Here is a 22,461-nt window from a genome sequence, read left to right on the forward strand (position 1 = left end):
TTCTCTAATTCCAATTAAATTTATTTTAATTTGTTATTTGAGATTATTTTTGGGAGGAAATATAAGCCAATAAATTCTAAAAGTCGGAAGTATAAATGTACAATTTCCATTGCTGGCAATAACATAGTCATATAGAGACACAGAGACAGGGTTTATACACAATACTACCCATGGCCAATCCTAAAAATGAAAAATCATTGCTGGTAAAACAGAGATAAATGAAAAACACTAGAAATGAAAACCAAAAAACAACCCATATCTTCTCTTGTTCAAATCCTAAGGATTGAGTCCGGTTTCAGCAGCGTCAGAAGATTTGGATTTGATAAAACCACCACCCAAAAACCCTGAAGAGAAATCCATTTCTCTGAGCTTGAGCACCAAGAAGAGTATGATTCCACAACCAAATCCCAAAGCAGCACTAGAACCAGTCAAAGAAACAGCAGCGCAAACCAACATAACAAAAGACTCCTCCTTACTATTCATATCCCTCGAAGCCATAGCCAATTCAATCCCTGAAAACAGCAAAAGCACCCCCAAAATCCCAATAGGAAATTCACCCAAAATCCTCATAAAGGAGTTCCCAAAAACCAACCCCAAAACCAATTTTCCAAGCCCTAAAAACAACACAGAAGCACCACTCCTCCCCCCAAATCGATACTGCCCAGCAAGCCCACCTGCTCCATGACAAACAGGCATTGCTCCAAACCAACAACCCACCAAATTCATAACCCCTACGCTCACAGAAACCGTCATAGGAGACGCCTCCCTCTCAGGGAAGAGATCTCCAGACAATTTACAAACCGCAATCACTGAATTCAAAACCGAAAGCGGAATCTGAGGGATCGCTGCCCGTACAAATCCAATCTTCCAATCATCCCATGAAATCTTCACTAAACTGATCTTCGACGGACCGAATTTTAGGTCTTTGACAATTGAAGGGTCTCTAACAAAACACAAGATCAAACCCAATAAGAAAACCACAAGGGCTGCTGGAATGTGAAATTTCTTAGCACGACGAACGCGATCCGAAGATTCCGGCAGAGATGAGCAAGATGAAGACGATTCTTCTCCGGAACCGGTGACTAAAACGATGAAAAGGATGGCTGAGAAGGCGAGAAGGAGGCCGTCGAGGCTGAGCCAGGGGCGGGGGAGGTTGGATTTTCCGGTGGAGAAATTTTGATCATATCTGATGTATTTAATGGCGGAGAAGGCGAAGGAGAGACCTTGAGAGAGCTGGACTCCGCGGACGACAGGAAGAGGGATGAAACGGTAACAGAAGGACATGAGACCGGTGGCGCCGAGGAAGAGGAGGAAAGAGGCGGTGAGGATACCGGCGGCCATGATTTGGGGGACGGTGAGATGAGTTTGAGATTCGGAGATGGCGACGGCTGCGATTGATTTCATGGGTTGGACGGGCATGGGGATTCCGAAGAGGAGGCCGGTGAGGATGTTGTAGAGGGAGGTGAAGATGAGAGTGGTGGAGAGGGAGAGATGGTTGACGAGGGTGAGGGCTATTACGATGGGTATGTAGGTGCCGAGATCGCCGACGGAGCCGCCGAGCTCTGACCAGATGCTGGTTTTTAGTCGGAAGCTGGTGGGGTAGAATGAGGTGAGGCGGTTGTGCCATCTTTGGGGGAGGAGGGGGGTGGTGGTTGAGTCTTCAGATGGAGTTTCCATGGAGAGAGAGGCGGGGGATTCGGATAGATGCGAAGCTGAGAAGGGTATCTACCAAGTAGGAAGCGACCAATAGCGGATTTTAAAGATGTTTGGGGATTTTAGCAGCAACCTATAGGTGGAGATTGCAAGGTTCTTACTGTCTCTCTTGGCCAAATGACCTAAAGCCCCTGTTACTACAGGCTATTGGCTATTCATTTTGCGAGGAGTCCCGTACGTTTCTCCGCCTCCCATGTAGGGCTGCAACTCGAGCCGTGTTTTACCCGACCCGACCCCAAAATAGCCTGGGTTGGGTTCAGATTTCATGGGTTTCGGGTCGAGCCGGGTTGAGCATCCAAAAGCCCGCATGAATCTCCAGTCGAGCCGGGTTTGAAGGGGCCCGACCCGACCGGAGCTACATAAGTTATAGTATGTACTTTTTTTTTCTATTGTTAGTTAAAAGTTAAAAGTAAAAACCCACGCACCCACTGTTATAGTATGTGAGTGTAATTTCTGCTTCAATGAGTAGAGTTGATTCAAGTGTTTGATTCAGCATTGTTTGATTGTCATTACAACATTGTTTGATTCCAGCATTGTTTGATTCAAGTGTAATGTGAGTGTAATTACATCATTGTTTGATTCAAGTGTAATGTGAGTGTAATTTCTGCTTCTATGAGTTGAGTTGCCTTGCCAAACAAGAGTTTTCCTTAAAAAATTGCGTCAACGTGAAAAAACCCGACCCAACGACCCGACCCGAGATTTATCATGGTAGGGCCGGGTTTGGGAATCGTGGGTTTTCCGAAAAAAAACCCGACCCGAGTTGCAGCCCTACTCCCATGCCTTCGAGCGATTCATACCCACACGTAAAGCTCAAAGGGTTTATCTGGTACCCCGTTGATATTTGATCCAACATCAGCTGTTTAAAAAGGGCCCTTATTTTTCAAAAAGCACTGTACGGACAACACTATAGGATGATCCAAACCGTGCATGTGATGTGATGGTCCACAATGTAATGTAAATAGGTTGTTGTGTGAAAAGAATATTTCTATAGGATGATCACAACCCTCCGATCTGTGTGTATATGCCCATTAATCATATAATTTCCTCCTTTGTTTCACAATTAGTTTCCCTACCTCATTAAAATATGCAAGATGGACCCATTAAAATATATATGGTGTAAGACCATATAGTCCAACATTTTTTCAAAAATAAGATGATCCAAACCATCCATTTAATGTGCCACAGCAGATGTAGGATCATCCTATGGAAATTTTTTTTTGGGCACAACCTATTTATGATGTGGCCCATAAAATGGACGGTTTGGATCATCCTTTGGTGTGGACCGTACAGTCTTTTTTGAACAATTGTAGACTAACACCATATAAAAACTCGTACAAGACGACTCGGACCTTGCGACTCGTTGAGGTGGGCGTACAGCGAGCGCGCACCTCTCTCGTGCATTCTCCTCTTTATATTAGATTTGCTTTTTCTTTCTTCCAATTTTGAGAATTAGGGCCCGTAAGTTTTCTCTTTCACTGTTTCTAGTTGGCAGAAAGAGTGGGAAAATGACGCTGGACGATGATAATTCGATATACGTGGGAGGGCTGCCGTACGATTCCAGTGAAGAAAGCATTCGCAGAGTCTTCGATTTGTATGGCGCCGTCGTTGCCGTCAAGGTCGTCCCTTCTCAATGCCTTTTTGTCTTCTATGCTTTCTATTCTTCCATTATTAGGGTTTTCCCCTTTTCTTAGGTTTCATTTCTATACCTACGATTATGACACTGAATTTCTAACTCTCTCTCTCTATATGATACAACTTTTGTTTCACACATGGATTTTGCCTGTAATTGAGTGTGCCGGACTTGAATTACTTCATTTCATTGGGGGCGATAATATCCATATCTCCGCATGGCCTTTTTGGGAAACAAGAATGACATCCTTCAAGCTATTCACCTCCGAGCTAAGAAAGTGACTTAGCTCTCCCAAATCCTTCATCTCAAAACAAATAGATAGTTCCGCCCTTAGCTTTGCAACCTCCACCTCATTGTTGCCGGTAACTATCATGTCGTCGACATAAAGAAGCACAATAACAAGCAAGTCTTCCCCCTTTCTTCACAAATAAACTAGAATTGAAGTTTGAAGCAAAATAACAATAAAATTGTAAATATTCGGCAATCTTATCATAACACGCCCTTGCTCCTTGCTTTAACCCATAAAGAGCTTTCTTCAGCTTGCATACATAAGTCGAATGATCACTTGAAGAAGATAATTGACTTGAAACTCTAGCTAAACCATAATAAATAAATTGAGAAATTCGTGTGTCGTGGTTGCCCCATTCTTATTTATAGAAAAGCTCCTAGAGTCCTAAATAAACACGAAAACTTCAAATTCTTGTTATCAAGAAAAAGCCCTAAATCAACCATAACTCCTTAAATCTTCGCAACATTCACTCCCACCCAATCTTCATGTTTGGGAATCCTTTTCCGACCTATAGAATTTGATCTAATCCCCATTTCTTCCAATTTCTTCGTCCTCTGGCCGTACTATCCATCCTCAATAGTATTTCTTCAAAACTATTGAAAATATCCTTGAAAGGCTCTGGAACTTTTCAGTCAATTCTGCATGAATATGTGGCAATGATAATCATGATAGTAAAAGTCAATTCACCAACTAATTAATAAATCTCGATAGACAATGACTCATTCTCTCTACAAAATTTGTGAATATGTGGCCACATCAAGGTCTACATAAGGAGTTTTTGGGTCGCGGTAAATAGTATATATGTTTTTATTAGTTTATATACGTGGCATGTATGCATATGAAAGATCAATAGTATATCTACGGATGACTTGGCAAGATTGAAGCTAAAATACCTATTAGCATGAATGCTTGAAACATGGTGAACTAGGACATGGAGAATGTAGTATTGGAAAATATCCTTGGGTTTGTTTTGCATGTGGAATTATGCATCTGCTAATTGCTATTTCCTTTCTACATGCAGATAATTAATGATCGCGAAGTTGGGGGGAAGTGCTATGGATTTGTTACTTTTACCAATCCTAGATCTGCAATTGATGCTATCAATGATATGAACGGCAGGGTATGTCTTTCTTCATTCTCTTTTATTCAGTGGCATATTTGTAGTTTACAGGTCAAAGAATATTTGGCTCTTCTTCCTACATTTTAGTTTTGTGACATTGCAAAGCTTTAAATTAGACTATTGCCGGGAGAGTTGTAAGAGTAAATGAAGTGCGTACCAGAGGTGGAAGGTTAACTTCTAAAACTTTCCATCGGGATATGGAGAGGGACATGGACTGGGATAAGGGCAGAGATAGAGGAAGGGGTTGTGTTCATGATAGAGATCGCCGTCGAGACAGATACAATGATCGTTCTCGCGAGCGTGATCGGGAACAAGAAAGAGAGTATGAGCACGAACGCGAACATGATCATACAAGAGACCATATACTGGATCGAGATCGGGATGACCAGGATGAAGAACATGACCAGAATCATGAGCGTGACATGGAGAGGGATCTCAACTGGGACCGAGATAGAGAGACCGACAAAACTAAAGATGATAGAAGCAGAGACTCCAGAGATAAGGGTAAAGAGCAACAGTCAAATAATCAGCTTCGGTAAGCTCTTGATTTTACGCATTGTTACTTTCCTTTTCTTTTTTACTAAGACAACTGGTAATTCAGCATTGTATCACAGACTGTTACGTCATGATCTGTAACGTTGGTTATGAATCTTATGATCTCATTGAGGCTGGCAACCCCATATACTGCTCCAAACTTGACCACAAATTGGAGCAGCATTATGAATCTCACTCTATTACCTCTCAGTATGTTTGTCAATTGACTAATAGCAATGCATTCACGCTTCCTCGCTCTAGGGTGGATAGACGTACTCTAGAGACTTTTGACTACCTTCCTGCTCGGGTTTTGATCTTTTGTTCTTTGTTTATGTTGTGTATTTTGATCATCTCAGCCCCCGCGCATAGCCCTTTTTTTCTAATGAATAGTTGCCATTCAAGAAAAAATCTCGTTTATCTAGATCAAATTGCTTCTACAGTATCCACCATCAATTGTAGAAATTTCGATCCTAGCTTGCCGTCTCCAAAAACTTCCGAGCTAATAAGCTAGCTAATCATGCGGTTGATTGTACACATATCAAAGTGTGGGATGTGATATCTGACTTGTAGGGGGCCTTGGGAATTCCTTCTTACTGGAATGGCCCTTGCCTGAAATTTCGCCCCAAAACTAATGAAATTAATATCTGTCTCTTAAAATGGCCATGGATTACTTTGAATGCAGTGGTGTGCCATTTTAGGTTATCGCGCTGCAAAAAAAATTTAGTTATTTTTGAAATGGTATTTAAGTGCTCTCTAAACTTGTAGAGCTTTCATAGAGTAATCTAAATGGGAATTGATAGTTATCTGTGTGTAGAAGAGCATTGCTTGATTATGCTTTGTGGTTTTCCAAAGCAGTCTTCATGTCAGCGATCGTCGAAGTAGGGAGCTCTCATCAAATTCCAGCGATGAATATCATGATCAGGTAATCAGCAATGGTACGCTGACTGCGCAGTTTAGTACATAGAACATATTCGTACAATTTTGATTGATTGGTTAGAACATATTCATGAAATTTTGATTGATTGGTGTTCGCTCTCATTTCGATTTAATACTTTCATGTTGATCAGGTTAGTGAACAATTAGAGATATCCATTCAAAGGCGTGATGAGCTCCAAAAAGAGGTGTGCTTACTTATTCAGATTATCTAGTTGAATAAGCATGTGGACTTTTGTTTTTATTTCAGTGACTCAAATTGCGCCGTCTGTGTGATTTTATGTACCAAGCCTTTTTGTCTTGACCCAATGCATAGTTGAAGCATGCCAGCAAAACTGTGCACTTAGTTCGGAAAATTTTGAAGATCAAGTGGGAGGATTTGTTATGGCGACAAATTCCAATAACATTAGATTGCGTCAGTGTTAGACAGATATGACTCGTCAGACACAGGGGCCTAGAAAACTGAATCAACATCCATGTATACATCTGTTGAATAATATAATATTACAAAAAAAATAAAAATTTAAGGTCATGTGCAACTATGATGTGAGAACGAATTTTGTAACTTAGGTGTGACGCTGTGTTTGGTTTTTGTTTTTTTTAAGAGAGAGAGAGAGAGAGAGAGAGAGAGAGAGAGAGATTTAGTGTGACAATGTTAGACACAGATAAGAGGTGTCAGACACGGCAAGCCTATGAAAGAAAATAAACATGTCTGTACAGTAATTATTATTTTAATATTAGTTCATAAAAGCACAATCTTGAAGTCTTTTACTTTTATGGTCTTCTCACTCTTTCAGATCTCGTAATTTCTAATTACTTTAGGCCATCAAGTAGCACTTTTTTTTTTACTTCCTATTTCCAAGACTGCTGCCTCACCACTTCCCACTTCCTGCCGCTTCTAGTAATTAAGGTCTTTTGTGGTACGCGTGGCCTTCAAAATGGATCAGACTTGCTTAGTGTGGTATTTTAATTTTTCGGCCCTGTTCGTTTGAGATTGTGACAACCGATTTAGAGCCCTAAACCAATTATTTTAAGTTCAATAATCCGTTGGGGGCTCACAATCGGTTGGGTCAATCTCAAACGAACAGGGACTTAGTTAAAGCTAATGCCCTGTTCGTTTGAGATTATGATAACCGATGGTGAGTCCCCGAACCAATTATTGGACACAAAATTATTGTAATTTGAGTCCAATAATCAGTTTGCTAGCTCATCAGTGGTAGTCATAATCTCAAACGGACATACCCTAAGCAAGATTCATGCTGATGACTCTAAATTAGGATCTGCTTTTATCAATTGGTGGAAATCCAACCTAAGCAGATGCTTCAATTCTTGATTCCATGATGAGATTTACTGACTTCCATGCCATTTCAACTTCTAAGTTGCAAGTGTGTCCGTGTTTCTTTCCTCTCTTCTTTTAGCCAATCCAATGAATAATAGAAAAATGATTTTCCATTGCATCATCAGATTGTTCAGATCGAAGAGAAGTTTAAGGAAAAACAACAGCTCATTTCAGATTTACAAAAGAAGTCTCAGGTCTGTGAAGCTGTTAACAACTTCAGTTTCATTTTTGTCCTTTGAATTAGCATTTGATGTCTTCACATGGTTGGCCAAAATCAAAGTGGACTAAGCTCCGTGACCCACCTGATTCCTTTCATTGTACTGATTGGAATGGTTTGGTGACGAGTACAGAGGTTAGAGGATGCCTTGGGCACTGCAAAGAAGATATCTTCTCAACGGCATACACAGCTGACGAAGGTATTCACATGTTTACCAGGTTAAATGTATTGTCAAAGAATTTCAAGGGTAGTTGCACTTTAATTACAGAACTATGAGTTCATGGAGATCATGTTTGTATATTTATGTTTTTTTCTGCAGGTGCAGAGATGCTTTTTGCAAGTGAAAGACTGCACTGAAAGGCTCAAAAACTACGAACAGGAACTCCAGGTTTGCTTCCTCCTCTTTCTCTCGCCATGATGCTTTTATAGGATCTTAGCAAACTGTTTTTGTTCATTTAGGGTGTGTTCGGAAACCCGTCAGATAATGATTTCCGCCTCTTTTTTAGGTTCGGTGAATGAAAAAAGAATAGAATCCCTAAAATCTTGTTCAGCTATCCTGACCCACCCAGGCCCGTTTCTAAATTTTCTCATACATACACGTTTTAAACCACGAAAAAGATGGGATTCTGCGGAGCGACTCGGAGTCGCTTCCCAAATGAGAAGCCTTGCTGAACACACTCTTTATGGATGTCAACTTCTGAGTCTGATCGATTAGCTGAAATTGGGCCTGCCGGTTCATGTATGCTTGATAAAACCCAACTAGTTTTAGTGAAAAAAGCATCTACATGAGTGATCATTCACGTGCACGTCAGCTGTCACCATCAACTTGGTCTCAAGCATGAATGATGCATTGATGCCAACACTTGAGACATGATTCTGTAGTGGTCACTGTGGGTGCATGTGAGGGCACACAATGGATATGCATATATAGGATGCACTCACGACATCTTGGCCACTCAAATGCGGTATTCTGCATGGGTATGAAGGAAGATGCTGACCATAAATTTGCTTTTATGCTCGTTATTCAAATACACATCTTGTCCACTTCTGCCTCATTTACCTGATTGGATCAGTTGATCTGAACAGCAATCATAAATCTGGCCAAATGCTGTTGAAAACACTTTGATCGGATGATCTTAGGTCCTTATTTATGGTTATGCTAAGAAAAGCTAAACCACTGATTTTTGTAGTCCTTTTTATCTTATGCATGGGATGCGTCCTTTAGGGATGGGACGAAGGCCATGTGGATTGCCTCTTGATTTTCTACAAGATCAATGCTTTTGTCTTCACATACCACTTCATCCTCCACACAGCCCAAAAATTGACCTTTACGGACGAAGGCAGGGGATGGTACTCTCCCCAGAAAGATTGAAAACTAGATCCAGTTCCCCCTTCCCTTTTATAGTTTGGGAAAACTCCTAAAAGTATACAGGGTGCTCCTGCACACCTAGTCTTTCTCGTGTGTGAAAATTATGCTTCATTTTCATGCTAACTATTTTTTTTTCATGCATTGGATGCATATGAGTTTATGAGTAACCGGATCTTACAAATATACATAAGCTACTCACAGCATCAATTTACGCATCTTCCTGCAGTCGATCGTTGATACAACAATGGTTGAAGCTGATGATGGAGAGGACACTGGCATAAGGGAAGGAGCCCTGTATGCAAATGGGAAGGCCTGAACCCCTTATCCAAGTTGGGAACTTTGATAAATCACTAGCTTTGAGGTTCAACCCTGATACGATGATCATCCATCTGTTTCATTGTGTAATGGTTATTTTAATTCACCGAATTGCTGTTTTCAGTTATAAGCTCCTTGTAACATGCTGGATATCAACTTTAATTTTGATATATTTTTAGCTTTGAGGTTCAATTTAGCTTTAATTTTTTATATATATTTTTAGTTTCTCAAATCTTCTCTTTTCGATTTCTTCTCTCATTTATGATAGACAGTTGATCAAAGAAGATAAGCAGAAAGGTTCTTCTGTCTGTAAAAATTGCTGTAGCATCGGTAGATGTTATCCTTTTGTTGATTGTGAGGTTGCAAGAGATCTTTTCCATGCCATTTTACCATGGTGTCCTCCACTGGAGCATTTTCGACTTCTGTGGTTTAGAAGATTTTCTTCTGCTCTTACCTCTGCCCTTTAGTTCTTTAATTCTAAAACACTTAAACTCAACTTTCGTTCTAACCTAACCCTGGCCGGATTTGTATCTTTGGGTTCCTATCAACGAATTTATGGACACTATCTTCTAGTAAGAAGTTTTAAAAAAGAAATCCTTTGTATATACATTCAAACTACTGTTGGTGATATTTCTTTTTATCGAGAAATAGAAGAAGCCATACAGGGGTTCAACCGGTATCCTAATTCCTGAACTTATATCTCAAAGAAACCGATGGGATTCAAAACAAGTGACACAGCCCTCAAAGATTGTGGGGACTATGGGGCTCTGTGAGATCAGCATGAGTGGGCATTCGAACAGGAACTCGCCGGAGCATGCGGATCTCGCCTCTTTGTTCGTGAGAGAATCAAAAGGTGGATCTCAAGCCGCCCTTTTGATGATGATGATGATGGTGTGGAGTTGAAATACAGTTTCTGAGTGAAAAAGAAGGGACTTGAATCAGTTTTGTGCTGCTTTATGATGGTGTTGATTTCTGAATACAGACTCGCAGTAACAAAAGCAAGGAAGGTTAATAACTGAATGTAGGTTTGTCTGTCAAGTAAACAAAAATTCACCCTTGTTAGAAATATTGGTTCTTTTATTAATCTTGTGTTATGGGGCAAAGCCACTCATCCCAATCTCGTGTCATCTTTTGTCTGAATTCGAATTTTGTGCATTTGGATCAGTTAGTTGGCTCTTGCAATCCCTCCAATGTCCATATGTATTCAATCAATGACCATTTCATCCTTCCTTTGAAACACCTTGAAATTATAAATGAAAACTACTTGGCATTTTTGGTAATTAGAGAAAAAGTTGATGGAAATATCAGTTCTCCCTCTCCCCCTTCCAACCTGCTTGCATCATGAGAAAATCATTCTCCCGTGGAACATGGGTTGTTCAAACTTACAAACAGTCTCTGTATATAGAGATAGACTAGGTTAAGAAGAAAGAAATATAGTCAGAAATTGAAAGGCTTGAGACTCCGATCATGGCTGAGGTCAGGTTCCTGTGCAAGCGAACTGTCGTTAGCACTAAGCCGGTGAAACCGGGGAAATTCTACTCTCTGTCGGTTCTCGATCATGCCATGGAACAGCACAATGTTCGGATCATCTATTACTATCGTTTTCAAACCAAATTTGATGTTGGTGGAATCACGGAAAAACTAAGAGAGTCGCTGTCTGAGACGCTGACAAGTTTTCCGATTGTTACTGGTAGGTTACTGAAGAACCCAGAAGGGCATTGGATGGTTAAGTGTAACGATGCAGGTGTGAGAATGATCGAGGCGAGAGCAAGTGGGAGTGTTGAAGAATGGTTACAGACGGCGGATCGGGTACAAGAACTGAAGCTCACTTACTGGGAGGACATGTTTCACAAGCAATATTTCTGGTCCACATTCTATGTTCAGGTGAGGCAATTTAGTTAATTTGCACATGGATGTTTTAGCAAAGGGAAATGATAAATTCACCCCTTTTCTTTACATGGGACAGCCAACTTCAGTGTATGTGGCAATCAGGCCGTTGAGTCTTTCCTACTTGGAAGTAAATCAGCCCCTCTACAGTCATAATAGATACACTAGAGGTGACAGTCCCAAGTAAAATAAAGTGGTGGATACATCACTTCCCTTTAGCAAACCCTCTTGCCATATCTAATTCATATTGCTATAGATAAGAGGCTCTACTTAGCATAACCCTCTAGCCTATTGTACTCCAACTGTTGTGATGACTGTCGATTTTCATGGAAACACAAACAATCATAGAAACTATATTAAAAAAATCCCATCGAGATACGAGAGATTTACGTGGTTAATCATATTGGGGTAAGGGTGTCAATTTTGGCTCGGGCTCGGAGGCTCGCTCGAGCTCGGCTCGAATCCTTAACGAGCCGAGCCGAGCCCGAGTTAGGCCAGGCTCGGCTCGGCTCGTTAAAGCTCGTTAAGAATTTAATATATTTAAATATATATATTATATATTAATATATACATTAAAAGGATTGTCCATGGAGTGAAAGGGGGGGGGCAAAATATGTCACTTCATTTTTGGAACCCCATTTGTTACTAGGACCACCCCCCATAGTGTAAAAAAAGTAGTCAAATTACACTAGCAGGGCTGTCCAGGGAAGATGTGGGGGTGTGAACATTAAATAACCCAAGCTCGGTAAGGCTCGCGAGCCGCTCGCGAGCCTGACCGAGCCGAGCCAAGCCTTGTTCGAGCCCGAGCCCGAGCCGAGCCGAGCCTCACTTGTGAGCTTAACGAGCCGAGCCGAGCCTGGCCAAGCTCGGCTCGGCTCGGCTCGGCTCGTTTACACCCCTATATTGTGGGATTGAATCAGCAACTCAGCAAGCAAAGTCGATACAAGAATTTCTACAATAGACGAAAAATTACCAAATACAAGATACCCAAAAGGTCTACAACCAAGACCTGTGTAGAATCCGAATCCTAATTTGAGAACAATTGTTTCTCCTATAGACGTAAACTATGCACTTTTCATGTCAAAAATTCCCTTATTTTGTGCTTAGGGGCACTACTCTGACCTCCTTCCTCCGTGAATACCTTAATATTATGGGTGCAGTTTGGGCTACATTGAAATTGTAGTAGACCATAGGAATATACATGAGATAGAATTTGAGCCATAAACATAACAGACTAGGTGGGCCACCATGAATCCGATACATCACTGTTGGTCCTACATTGATGGGTGACAATAACCCTTGTAGGTTATTATCCTCATCAACCCAAATAATTTAAGAAATCGTTTTTGTTGAACATGTGGGTGGTCTTTTAATATATTTTGTTGTCTTAGTGAAGCTTACCGAGTTCGAAGGCGGTGGGCTAGCAATCGGTTTGAGCTGCAGCCATCTGCTTGCAGACACAGCTTGCGCTACCATGCTAATCAAGGCATGGGCAGATACATCTCTACTTGGCAAAATTCTCTCTCCCCCATATGTCCATTCATTGCCCCCTAGAAAGCTTTGCTACAAAAGCCCTGACCATAAGATAAATATCGACTTAATCAACCATTACGAAGCCGCCATGGCTCTAAACAAGCACTTCCCAAGCTCGGACGTCGAGCAATTCACAACGGTGACCTTTGCATTCACAGAAGATATGGTGAATTGGTGCATGGCTGAGTCTAGTATGCCTGATGGGCCAACCCCGACTACATTCGAGGCTCTTGCTGGGCTGTTTTGGGTGTGTGTCAGCAGGGCAAAGGGAAGAAAGAATGGGCTCCTAGACATATCTATATGCTTAGAGATGAGAAAGGTGTTGGGCCTAGATAAAGGGTTCTTTGGAAATGCTATGGTTTTTAGTAAGGTTTGTGGGGAGGGATTAAAGGAAGGAGGGCTTGTGGAAGCTGGTAAGGCTGTAAGTGATGCGGTGGGAAAGATGGGGAATGAAGGGGTCATGGATTTGATTGAATGGTTGGAGTCAGAGAGAGGTGGGAGAGAGAAGCTAAGTGAAGAGCGTCCTATACTTAGTGGTCCTGAACTTGTGTGTGCTAACTGGGAGAGTCTGTCTTCTTACAAGGCCACGTTCGAAGTGGGCGTTGAGCCGATTCGAGTGTCGTGTTACTTAGAGCGAGTGTTTGGAGAAGGGCAGGTATTGATACTTCCTTCGCCTGAGGGTGAGGGTCCTCTGAGTAGGATGGTTATGGTCACTCTCCCGCAGACTCAGATTGTCAAGTTATGTGAGGAGGCTCTTATTCTGAAGTACTCTCCGACAATACTAATGGGGGCGAAGAAAACCCAAGTTTGAGATATGGGGTATATACCTCAGCTAGAACAAGGCTTATTTAGCTTTACTAAGGCTTGTGTTTGTTTGTCAAATGGTAATTCTGTCAAAGGAAGCAGTAGTTTCCGTAATGAATATGTACGAGCTGTCTTACGTTTTGTGGCAGTAACTTATGTCCACTAATACTTCATACTAAATATAATGGCAAAACCTTGTAGGTGTAGATTTCTCTTTATCTTACAAATGTGAATCTCCCAATAGTTATTTATTATGTAATATTAAATTATGGGATTTGCTAGCTAGGCAATTTAGTAGAAAGCCATTTCGCAGACAGTTTCCAAATGGTTCTCTCCTGCAAAAGTGAGCCGCGAGATGGTTTGCCTTGTAAATCCATTAAATTAATAGCTAAAGAGACTATAAATTATTAATGTAAAAGAAAAATTGAAAGATTTATTTGGCGTACGAAAATTTACATTAATAACTATTTATAAATAGCTAAAGGTAAATTTAAATTACAAAACTCTACCATTATGTATATATACACCAAAATATATAGGAAAATGATATCAACACTCTTATGTTTTTATAAGATGAGCGACGCGTCTTGTCGTGTAGTATTTAAAGGGCTGTCACTGGAATATTACAGTTCTTAAAAAAGTTTTACAAGCCCTCTAAATACTAAACAATAAGATGCTTTCGCGCATCTTCTAACAAGAGTGGAGTGCTGAAATCATTTCCCAATATATAATGGTATATATTCATACATTATGAAAACAAAGTAGTGCTTAGAGCATTTTGGGAATTGTAATAGCTTTTCATAAAGAGACTATAAAGATGTAAAACAAGGAGAGCAGATAGTCACATGGTCATGCCGATACAAGTCCGTTCACACCTGCGGGCATGTGATGTCGACGTCTACTTATATATGCACATTTTCAAATCATGTCCACGGGATGATTCTAAGCCTTTGATTTGTAGGAGGAGAACACATTATATAAACACTGCAAATCGTAGGGTTAGGATCATCCATTGGTGATATCTTTGGGGCCCAACCTATTTACGTTCGTTGATCCAAATGATCGGTTTAGAACCTGTTAGACTTTTACGTACTGCACGTCGAAAGCAAAATGTGAAGACAAAAAACGCCGTTGTAGGTATCTGCTGGCTGATAAGTGATAATACGTCGCATCAACACTCATTCATCCTAAAAAGACAAACTTATCCTTCACATCTCAAAAATCTCATTTCGAAAAGGTGACACATACGCGTTGTCATTCAAACAAAAATAAATAAAATAAAGGGTAAATCCGTCTTTTAATTTCTATTGATCCGAAAAGCCCTCTTCTAAACGCCAAAACCCACGTAAAGCCCAACTGCATTTTCCACGCAGTGACTAGAACGGAGAAAAAGAAAACACTCGCTTTGGCTCTTCCTCTCTTTTTTTTTTTTTTTTTTTTTACTCCTTTTTTATCTTCTCAAGAAGCTAAGAAAGAAAAAACAAAAAAAAGAAAACCAATCCTCAACGAGGGAATTAAAAAACCCTAATCCTAGAACTTTCTTCTTCTTCTTTTTTTCTTCTTTTTTTTTTGACGTAGGGTGTCCCCACCCCCTTTGGAAGTAGGACTATTCCCTACGGATGCGCGCAATAGCCCGTAAACCACGCGCATAGGGTAAGCCCGGGTGGGATTCCATCACACGTCTCCAGGGAGCAAACCCTAGACTTATGCCGAAGAGCCACACCCTAATCCTAGAACTTGAGGGTGATCTCGCTCCCATTGCTCTCCTCTCCATTGTCTCTCAATGAAAGTAAACCCTTTCCTCCCCCGTTCTCGCCACTATCTCCTCCTTTCCAGCTGTTGCTTTCACACTTTCCCTCCTCTTCGATACTCTCCGAGCGATCTCCAGCATCCCGGATGTCAGATTCCGGCGAGGTTTGTGTTTGAGGCGACGCATTGTAGTGCTGGCGGTGTTGGTGATGAGGGTGGGGGAGGTTGGAATGTAAGGGGTGGTGAGGTGGCACAGGATAGAAGTCTTGAGGTGAACAATAGTGTGCAGAGGTGTGTGTGGATGGGTGTGCGCCGTAGATTGCGGGACCCGCACTGTGCGCCACTGCAGCCGTGGCATACTCTGGTGGGACCCAGATGCTACCTAGGACTACGAGTTGAGGTGCTGCGGTCGGGGCCGCTTGAGGCGTTGGGCCCGGCCTTCGAGTGTGGAGTCGATATTTCTGTAAAGAGACCAATTCAATGTTAGGCATTGTTGAGAAAGAGATGGCTTTTTCCGGATGAAATGAAACATTTGATTCATGTGACATAAGAAAGCTTGAGTGCCCGAAATAATATTCCAAAGCCTTCGTAAGTTGTCTATTGCTTGTGTGGATAAGGCCTGTGTTATAGGGTATATAACTTCGATCATATGGATCAATTTCTAGCAGTAGTGTACAAACAAAAAGAGGGGTTCGTGGGGAGTCACTCATTGAGCAAATAGAACTTCTTCAAAAGTGTCATACGTCTCTAGCGGGCACTCTTAATCATGCATGTTGAAAGAGAGAGAGAGAGACCTGTAAATGGCTTTTCACCTCATCATTCGTCAACCCATCAACCTTCATCAGCTCCCTGATTTGCTTTGGGGTAGCAACTGTTTCAACAGATTAAAATTTACATCACAAAAGAAATCAATAACAAGAACACCAATAGGAGGGTAACGGTACCACTCCCACGTTTTTTCGTTTTCCAGGAAAATTACTTGTTTTTTTTTTTTTTCTGGAAAAGATAAATAGAAGACATGAAAATCCAATCGTTTTAAGGAAAGACAAAAAAGAGACATAAAAAATAACAAATGAAACACTCCTAAAAATGAAAGAAGGAAATTTACTTTATCTTAAATTTATATCACTTTCCTCATACCTTGAGAGCCACCCAACATCTGAAGAGCATTCACAAAACGCCGGTGTAAATCAGGTGACCAACACCTCCTTGCTTTTCTGTGTGCCTGTGTTGTTGTTGCTTGTGCTTCTGGTTGAGTCACCGACCCCTTTCCTTGCTCTGTTGTTGTCACTCCGCCGCCGCCTTTGTTGCAAATCTCTCTCCTTGGACACCCCATTCCTTTCTCCGATTCGTTGCATTTCTTCTCATCGATATCTTTATCGATCGGAGCCAGTGCCAAATCCGGCACAGTTCGCATCATGGAACCAGTACATCCATTCTTTTCCTTAGAGAATGGAAGAAAAGCTCCTCCATTTCTTTGCTTATTATCTAAAGCCAATTTTGGACTAACAGTAATGCTATGCTCAGTTTCTTTCAAAGATGTAGTCCCCATTTGGTGCAAGTTCACATCGTTCCCTTGGCTCCATAGCTGCGCCGATGTCATCCAGCTTGCCTTTTCCGATAAATTTGATACCTTCTCTGAGGCTTCAGAGCTTGAGTGACGAATAGGTATGAATTCTTCGAGTACCGGTCTTGTTTCTTGGTTTGTTTGGTAAGTTTCAAGCTGCTGCCTAAAAGCCTCCATGGCTGGAAAGGAAAAAAAGATGATTCAAAACAGAAAACTATTGATGTTTTCACAGTGGAAGCTCACAAATATTATCGAAATTCTTCGTAATTGGAAATCATCGTAGCACCTCAAAGTCATGCGTGAGTTTATAAGCGATGGAACTATAAATATAAATAATTATTTTAAAACCAATAAGTGGTTGCACCACACAAATTCAGTTCAGTTTTGTTTATTTTCTTTGGTTCTGATTTTGGCATGCTTTTTACCTTTGTTTTATTTTACTTATCTTCCTATACTTTAACAGATTAGGCTTAACCATCAAAAAAAGGAAAGAAAAAGAATGAATGTAATTGCTTAACAATAATTGTATGGTTACCATTATTGAGAAGTTGCATGCAGAGAGGAAGCTCGCGTTTGAAAGCATCGATCTTTAATCGTTCTTCTTCGAGGCGAGCAAGTAACTCTTCAAGCTTTTGGGTCTGGTCAAACTGATCTCCAAATGATTTTAGAAGCATTGAATAGCTTGTGGGCTTGCAATCTAGGCTTAGTTCCGAAGATGAACCCATGTTTGTGTAGTATTGTTTCTAGAGAGAGAGAGAGAGAGAGAGAGAGAGGATGTGTTGTGAACACAAGGAGGATCGAAGGGGATCGTCTTGGTTTTAGGGGTGAATTCGAGGGGAGAATAAAGTTGGGTTTTGGGTGAGGAGAAAGAAAAGCAAGAGATAAAGCAAAGGGATGGTAACTTCTTGTAAAGAACAAAGGGAAAAGCTAGGGATGGTCTGAGAAGGAATCAAGGTGGCCATGGGTCATGTGCTTAGAGCTCGGTTTAAGAACCTTTTTCTGTCTTTTGTACGAATTCAAATCACAAATGGGAAAAGACTCTTCTCTCTTCCTTGTGCTCCCTACTGCTCACCCATCTCACCTATCTGCTACGTATACTAGCTTATTTATACTGACATCTTGATGCTTTTCCATAGAGACCAAAGTTTAAGGATTAGGATTGTCCAATAGAGAATATTTTTGGGGTATGGATTATCTAGGATAGATACCAACAAATAAACGGTTTATATCACTAATAAAAAAATGGTCTCCATCTATCCTTTACGTCTCTATTTTTTGGAAAAATGGAGAGTTTGACGGTTGAAAATCATTTTGTCATAGAAAACTGGCATTTATGAATCAATTAATGCAATGGGTCCAAGCTGATGTTTATCCAAAGCTTAATTTCTTATGAACAGCATGAATCTGCCATGATTAATTAATGAAAAGCTGCATATACCACATACACTCGTTCACTATTAAAAAACATATTCGAAAGAAAAGAAGCAGCTTTTGTTGTATAAAAAGCTTTTCATGGAAGAATATGTAATGGAAAATTAGAGAATATTTTATATTTTGAGTTTGTGGGGTGAGGAATATCTAAGTCCGAATTCTACGGTTGTATAAACAGCTGCACAAAACCCAAAGCTTAAAGGAGAAGAACCTCCATCCGAAAGAAGGAAAGAGGAGTAAGAGGTGGGGAATCTTCCTCTGCTACTAAACTTTATTAGTGAAGTGGGTAGGAAGGTAAGAAGATTCTCTCACTAAAAAGTGTCTAATCTCTCTCTCCCTCTCACTGAGAATCTGAGATTGCATCGAATTCCCCTGTGCAATAATGAAGGTTGGTCACTTTCCCATCTTACTCTTCTCCTACAAGCCTCCAACCCTTACCTTTTGTCACGATTCTCTGTCGATTAGAGAGGATTCTCCTCCTGACACGTGTCTTAATATTCTCCATATCGTCCTTGTTCTGAATATCCTTCTTGTCTCGGTGTATTCTCTTCGTGGGAATATCAACTGTGAAAATTCGAAGCCGATAAAATTCGAACCCACCACTGCCACTAGCATATCTTTTTTCGATTATCACTATGACTTTCTTTTGTTTCTTTCTTGCGGATATGGAGCAACGATGGTAGATCGATGATATCCACACTCAAAGTACAGCGGGGTCTACTTCATAGGATGATCCAAACCATCCATTTGTTGGACCACAATGTAAATAGGCTGTAGCTCGAAATCCATTACCCTAGGATGATCCTAACCTTCGAATCTGTACAGGGACTGCACATTACAAATCATCATCCGATGGAGATGATTTGTAAGGCAGTGCCTATTTAAGTTACGGCCCAACAAAGGAGCGGTTAGGATTTTCCTATAAAGTGGGCCCCATGGTACTTTTTGAAAAATTATAAAATTTCAATTCCTAATACCTCTTCTGCATGGTTTGTCCATCAGCGCCCACAGAGTCTTGTAAAAATGCTATAATTAACAACCTTGATGCTCGACAAGATCAATGGTCTCGATTGCACGCACTCGGTGTGAGATCGTCTAATTAATTGATCGTCACCATTAATTAACCCAACTATAATCTCTGCCTAGTTTCTCCTTTGTTTTGATATGGGTACCATTCACTTTATTAAACCCCGTTTTGAATTGGCAGCTGATAGATTTTTTGAAAATTATAATACGGGAAATGATATTTGCACTCCCTACTTCCTTAGTTTCTACCTTTTTAACTAGCTTTAAAAGATGTTATAATTTCCTAAGATAGATGCTCTCGACAGCTAATCATATAATAGTGACTGATAAAGTGTGGAGTACCATTATCAAAATCAGGGAGTGAGGATTTCATTCCCTCTAATAAGCCTACTTTTAAATAGTGCTATATGTATTGCCTTACCAAATAGCGATCTTATATGCAAATGATTTTGATATTTGCTGTAATTATTTATAAAATAATGGCTATACTTAGGCTTTCAACGAGGGCTTAATGCCATGTTTACAAGTAAGATTAACTTAAAATAACTTTGGCTTTTGGTGGGATCCAAAGAGGCTCATAGAAGCATAGCTTTGTCAAGCTAGAAATGTATGGTTAGATAAAGGGGTTACCATTAAAATAAAATTAAGCTGGCTTCTTAGCTTCTAAAGAAGAAAGTGGTAAGTGTGTCACACATTAGTCATGCTACTCACACTCTCGGAATCTTTGTCATTGTCTTTGATTAAGGGCAAGAAAGGCCTTTTCTTTTCCTTTTTCTTTGATGGTTTGACCATTGACGTACATGGATCTTAGCATCTCATACATGTGAGGGTGGAGAAAGGAATGGAATCGCTTTGGTCGGCCTCTAAAGGGACTGTTATTTGATAAAAATATGTGTTGAGTGACACTGAAGAGAGGAATTAGACATGTTAATGTTTATACGAAATTGAGTAGTTACATGTAAGGGTTTCAATAGCTAATGGTTCCAGAGGGTCGGACTTAATTGGACAGCACCTATGGGGTTGGATCCAATTCGAATTCATATATCAAGGCCTGAAATCATGCCGGATTGGACCCAGACATAGCCACATTATCTATCGTTTGGAGGGTGCTGATGTACAGAAATACCCTTCATACGCTGTAAATGAAAGGGTATTCATGAAGGGTACTTTTTTCATAAAATTCCTAATCAATTTTTTTTTTCTTTTTATCCTTTGGAAAAAAAAGTCTCTCTCTCTCTCTCTCTCTCTCCAACTACCGCCCTTGATATTTGATCCAACAGCAGCCCACTTTTTAAGATGCTGCTGTTGGATCAAATATCAAGGGTGGTACTCCTGTAATACCGCTGATACCGACTTACATGCGCATTCACCATATGATTTCTCATTGTTTTACTTATTTAGATGCTTCGATTACTCATAGATAAGGGATTGATTTGACTGAAGAAATTATGGAGCCACAGAGTCAGGCGTAGAGACAGGAATTTACACGGGTAAAAGCGGGGGGAGGGATAAATACTTAAGCATACATGTACAGCCATGGCCCCCTCATGATATATGTGCGTCCACCCTGCACACACTAATAGTGGACAGAATGTTGTAAATCTCCAAAATTCAAAGTGTGTACAACTTAGTTAGGACCCAGGTCACTCCGATGGATGGCCCAATTCGATATGGATCATGGCCATGGCACCAGCAGTAGGATCCATAGAGCACTCCAATTATGATCTTACCAATAAAGGATCTGAATGGATCATGGACAAGGCACTAGCAGTAGGATCCATAGAGCACTCCAATTAAGATCTTACCAATAAAGGATCCGAATGGATCATGGAGAAGGCATAGGTGAAACCGGTCCGAATAGGATCTGTTGACACCCATAGTTAAATGAGGCACGCTCATATTTTTTCTTTCAATAGTATTAGTGGCAAAAGTATAAGTGGGGCTGTTTCGTCACAAATGGTCCGGGGTTGTCAGCCACTGCACCAAGTGTGGGTGTGTGTGAGCGTGTGGTGAAATGCATGGGCATGCCCGCCTCATGGGAGGCAAGAAATTGGAAACTCAATTGCAGGGGTTGACAACCGACTGAAATGTTTCCATCCCCTATGATTGGATTTCGGGCAATTGAGAAGAACAGGGGATCGAATGATACTTCTTCCTTAGGCTCCTCTCCCTTTAACTTTTTACAGTACATTACAGACACGACGCCAAATGTGAGGATGTCGACACACGCATAATGTGAATAACAAGTTGACACGCACAGAATGTGAACGACTCGTGACTGGTTGAAACATCAATGAGCACAAAATGCAAACGCCGCCGTTGGTGCACGCATAATGCAAACGGCTTTTAGGATCGACAAACAGTTCGATCTAACGGACCAATATAACGACACAAACGCATAATGCAAACGACTTTTAGGATTGACAAATTGTTCGATCTAACGAACCAATAGAACGACACAAATGCCAATGCAAGGGATAGTTGAATTAAAGAGAAAAACCCACCTAGGAAGATGAATTCATTGCTTCCCTAATCCGGAAAAGCTATAGCTACAGAAAGTTAAAGGTACGGTGCAGGAAAGATAAAATATAAAATGCTAAAACATGTTGTTGTTTGATTCTGGGACCCCTTTCTTGGAGATAGTCATCTCCTTCTATAGCTTTATTCGGGAAACCACACATCAATGACTTCATTACCCCACGTTCTCATGGGGGGAACTCTTTTAGTAACTGCATTCTCCATGCTCCATTATTCGCCCGTCCTTTCTTCTGGGTGGTAATGTGTCACGTATCTGACCCACTCCAATTGGGTAGTTTTAGTATTTCAGTCACGCTTGTATGTGGGAAGGGACTTATGATAACGGTCTAATCCACATGTTCCCATTGCTCCCGCTAAATGCCGGCCTGGCAAATATCTCTTTAGAAATTAGAAGGGGCCCATCCGAGTTGTCATCTAGTGATTGGGTCTCTTATGACCGATCTTTCCCGAAAATGGGTGTAAACAGG

At 40.8% G+C, this 22,461-nt stretch overlaps 4 protein-coding genes across 6 annotated transcripts; 2 read left to right on the forward strand and 2 right to left on the reverse strand.

Annotated features, from left to right (window-relative positions):
• Positions 1-88: 88 nt before the first annotated feature.
• On the reverse strand, positions 89-1,730 carry LOC143846953 (molybdate transporter 2-like). The gene has a single exon (XM_077355578.1). It carries the CDS (start codon positions 1,675-1,677, stop codon positions 277-279), a length of 1,401 nt encoding a protein of 466 aa, XP_077211693.1. The 5' UTR covers positions 1,678-1,730; the 3' UTR covers positions 89-276.
• Positions 1,731-3,077: 1,347 nt separating this feature from the next.
• LOC143859676 (uncharacterized) lies at positions 3,078-9,691 on the forward strand. 2 transcript variants are annotated; one of them, XM_077370332.1, is made up of 9 exons: positions 3,078-3,329; positions 4,654-4,752; positions 4,869-5,287; positions 6,139-6,208; positions 6,354-6,407; positions 7,684-7,752; positions 7,909-7,974; positions 8,095-8,163; positions 9,371-9,691. In XM_077370332.1, exons 1-9 carry the CDS (start codon positions 3,219-3,221, stop codon positions 9,458-9,460), a joined length of 1,047 nt encoding a protein of 348 aa, XP_077226447.1. In that variant the 5' UTR covers positions 3,078-3,218; the 3' UTR covers positions 9,461-9,691. The 2 variants fall into 2 exon arrangements, with proteins under 2 accessions (XP_077226447.1, XP_077226452.1); XM_077370337.1 differs by having other exon boundaries at positions 6,142-6,208.
• Positions 9,692-10,873: 1,182 nt separating this feature from the next.
• On the forward strand, positions 10,874-13,901 carry LOC143846963 (protein ECERIFERUM 26-like). Its single transcript, XM_077355587.1, has 2 exons — positions 10,874-11,343; positions 12,743-13,901. The coding sequence occupies exons 1-2, from the start codon at positions 10,927-10,929 to the stop codon at positions 13,688-13,690; spliced, it is 1,365 nt and encodes a 454-aa protein (XP_077211702.1). The 5' UTR covers positions 10,874-10,926; the 3' UTR covers positions 13,691-13,901.
• Positions 13,902-14,925: 1,024 nt separating this feature from the next.
• Positions 14,926-18,074, reverse strand: LOC143859688 (myb family transcription factor EFM-like). 2 transcript variants are annotated; one of them, XM_077370344.1, is made up of 4 exons: positions 17,535-18,074; positions 16,573-17,178; positions 16,245-16,303; positions 14,926-15,893 (listed from the first exon to the last, which is right to left on the reverse strand). In XM_077370344.1, the coding sequence occupies exons 1-4, from the start codon at positions 17,722-17,724 to the stop codon at positions 15,414-15,416; spliced, it is 1,335 nt and encodes a 444-aa protein (XP_077226459.1). In that variant the 5' UTR covers positions 17,725-18,074; the 3' UTR covers positions 14,926-15,413. The 2 variants fall into 2 exon arrangements, with proteins under 2 accessions (XP_077226459.1, XP_077226455.1); XM_077370340.1 differs by having other exon boundaries at positions 14,935-15,893; positions 16,227-16,303.
• Between the last annotated feature and the right edge of the window lie 4,387 nt (positions 18,075-22,461).

This window comes from Tasmannia lanceolata, unplaced genomic scaffold, assembly GCF_043159265.1.
Source record: "Tasmannia lanceolata isolate RefF3 unplaced genomic scaffold, GAP_Taslan_0.1 ptg000003l, whole genome shotgun sequence".
NCBI lineage: Eukaryota > Viridiplantae > Streptophyta > Magnoliopsida > Canellales > Winteraceae > Tasmannia > Tasmannia lanceolata.